The 2565-nt window shown below is 49.8% G+C and overlaps 1 protein-coding gene across 1 annotated transcript; it reads right to left on the reverse strand.

Annotated features, from left to right (window-relative positions):
* Nucleotides 1-518: 518 nt before the first annotated feature.
* Nucleotides 519-2035, reverse strand: LOC106939193 (growth arrest and DNA damage-inducible protein GADD45 beta). Its single transcript, XM_015021511.1, has 4 exons — nt 1779-2035; nt 1554-1655; nt 1218-1440; nt 519-1105 (listed from the first exon to the last, which is right to left on the reverse strand). The coding sequence occupies exons 1-4, from the start codon at nt 1820-1822 to the stop codon at nt 992-994; spliced, it is 483 nt and encodes a 160-aa protein (XP_014876997.1). The 5' UTR covers nt 1823-2035; the 3' UTR covers nt 519-991.
* Nucleotides 2036-2565: the final 530 nt, after the last annotated feature.

Genomic DNA, 2565 nt, shown 5'->3' on the forward strand with positions numbered 1-2565 from the left:
GGAGCTAACGCTGTGTTTGGGGATTTTATCAAGCTAACTTTAATAGTTTTAGCAACTTTGCTAACTTTTTGCGATGGATCCAAAATTTAGATCTAAAAGTATATGTAAGTTTTATCTATTATGAAAAATGCAAAAGTAAAATACACAATATTTACAGAAATACTCTGCAAATCATTTTAGATGTATGCTATAAGATAAAAAATAAGTTTATTTTTCTTTTTAAAACTCCAGTTTTGAGTAAAGTTACTGCAAGTTTTTAGTGCCATCTAAGTTTTTGTTTCCATTTGAAGATAATTCTGATTTGCATCACTTCATTTTCAGCAGATCACCATCAGCAGTTTGGTGAAATAATCTGTGGATAAGGACCACATGGGAACATTTTGGACCACAAATGGCCCCCGCGCCACATCTTGAGCATCCCTGAATTGGATTAATGATTTGTCCTTTTAAGGTAGAAGGTTTGCACCACACACACACACACACACACACACGTTGATGAATGACTCAGGAATCGTAAATGTATTCAACAGTTTATTCATCAGATCGAGTCAACACATTGATGAATCTGAACATATGACATCATTGTGTCTGAAAGTTCATGTTTAAGTCCAACAGCATGCGCACAGGTGAGCCGTAACACCTGCAGCTCCGTTCACATCTCCACGTGCGCCTCTTCTTCACTCATTCATCAGTCCAGTCACGTGCTGTCTCTTTAAAACAGCTTCCTCTTCCTCTTTCTCCTCGTCCTCAGCTGCTCCTCCAGCAGCTCCAACACGTCTCGGTCCGGCTTTCAGAACCGGTCGACCCATATCACGCGGCTGGAGAGCTCGGTCCTGGCTCGCGGGAAGGTCTGGCGCCCTTTCCCCCCTCTCTCTCTCTCTCACTCACTCTCCTCAATCGCCGCCGCTCCTCCGCTTCTTGCAGGAGGTCGGGTCGCTTAAATCCAACTCCTTCTCACCGCTGCACGGCGGTTCGGTTCGGTTCAGTTCAGTCAGCCGTCCCGCAGCTCCAGACAGGGGACCCACTGGTTGCTGCAGCGGCTCTGCTCGCAGAAGCTGCTGACGTGCTGCAGGGCCTGGCACTGCAGTGGCTGCACCGGAGGGTTCTGCACAAACAACACGGAACCGGCCGTTAGGACCCACAAACAACCGGAAGTACGAGTCAAACTGCACCGGAAGGAAGGAAAAGGCACCGGGAGGACCGGAAGGCGGACTTACCGTGACCAGGATGCAGTGCAGGTCCCGCGGCTCGTTGCCGTTGCTGTCCTCGGTGTCTTCCCCCAGCAGCTGCGACAGCCGCCGCACGCCGGAAACCCGCACGATGTTGATGTCGTTGTCACAGCAGAAAGCCTGGAGCAGCGTGAAGTGGATCTGCAGCGCGATGTCATCCTCATCTTCCTCATCCGTGGCGAGGAGACACAGAACCACGCTGTCCGGATCTCTGCAGCGGAACCAGGAGGAGAGGAAAGTTAGAAAAACAGACCCAGAAAGCACCAAAATGTTGAGTTTAAACCACAGAAAACACCTAAATGTTGAACTTTAACTCCTACTTACACATTCATGAGCTTGGCGGACTCGTACACCCCCACCGTGAGGCAGTCCTGCCGCTGCGCCGCGACCAGCAGCTCCTCCACAGCCTGACTCACCGTCTCCATCCTGCAGAGACACCGGGGCGGTTAGAACCACGCACAGTTCACAGTAACGTACCAACATGTCTAAAAGTAACGACTAAACATCTGTGCAACCTGGTGCGTGATTACGCACAGCCAAAGCGCTTACTTTTGCTCGGTGCTGTTGGTTCCGACGACCTCCTCCAGAGTCATGTTGAACTCAGAATAATATTCCACCAGCTCCAGGTTAGAAGGATAAATTAAATCCACAGCGCTCGCTGTCCGGTTAAACTCCAGAAAGAGGAAAAACAAAGTCCAAACAGAGGGGTAGAATAATCCAGATCGGAATAGAAGTGCTTCTGGTTCTGACGAAAGTCCGATTCGGTAGAGAGTAGAGTCGCTTTCTGCCTCTGACAGCCGAAACTCCTGTATTTATATCGGCAGTTTAGCGGGGGGAGCAGCGCGCAGCAGAGCGCCTTCTGATTGGTCCGTGCTGATCAAAAGAGAATTCTTAGCGCGCTGTTGATTGGCTGACCGCGGCGCTGATACCGGCGATCCCACGTGGGTGGTTTCGGAGAATCCCCCGCATTCCCCCCCTCCTTTTCCTGCTCTCTCTCTCTCTCTCTCTCTCTCTCTCTCTCTCTGCCTGTTTTACCGGCTGCTTTCTCACTGACTGGAGGAATTTCCATATCTTCCTCCTTTTCTGGTACAAAAAACAATTTTAAAAAATCCCCCAAAAAGCGAGATCAAAGCACACACCTGAGCTAATTCATATTACATGGAGGCTGCTGGGTCCAGAAACAAGGAGGGGAGGGCGGGGGTGGGGGCACGCGCCCGCCGGGTTGGATAACGGACTGCTGCTGATGAGGATGATGATGATGCAGGTTGTGCAATAGTTAAAAATACAGAATGGAAAAAGTCCGGTGATAAACACGAGCCAGTCAGCTGCATGTTTC

Source organism: Poecilia latipinna, unplaced genomic scaffold, assembly GCF_001443285.1.
Source record: "Poecilia latipinna isolate Pla-1442-1.1 unplaced genomic scaffold, P_latipinna-1.0 Scaffold2795, whole genome shotgun sequence".
NCBI lineage: Eukaryota > Metazoa > Chordata > Actinopteri > Cyprinodontiformes > Poeciliidae > Poecilia > Poecilia latipinna.

Coding starts and splice junctions, on each gene's coding strand:
- LOC106939193 (XM_015021511.1), bottom strand. CDS start 1,822: ATGACTCTGGAGGAGGTCGTCGGAACCAACAGCACCGAGCAAAA. Junction 1,441..1,553: donor TCCGCCAAGCTCATGAATGT/GTAAGTAGGAGT, acceptor GTTCCGCTGCAG/AGATCCGGACAGCGTGGTTC. Junction 1,106..1,217: donor TGCACTGCATCCTGGTCACG/GTAAGTCCGCCT, acceptor TTGTTTGTGCAG/AACCCTCCGGTGCAGCCACT.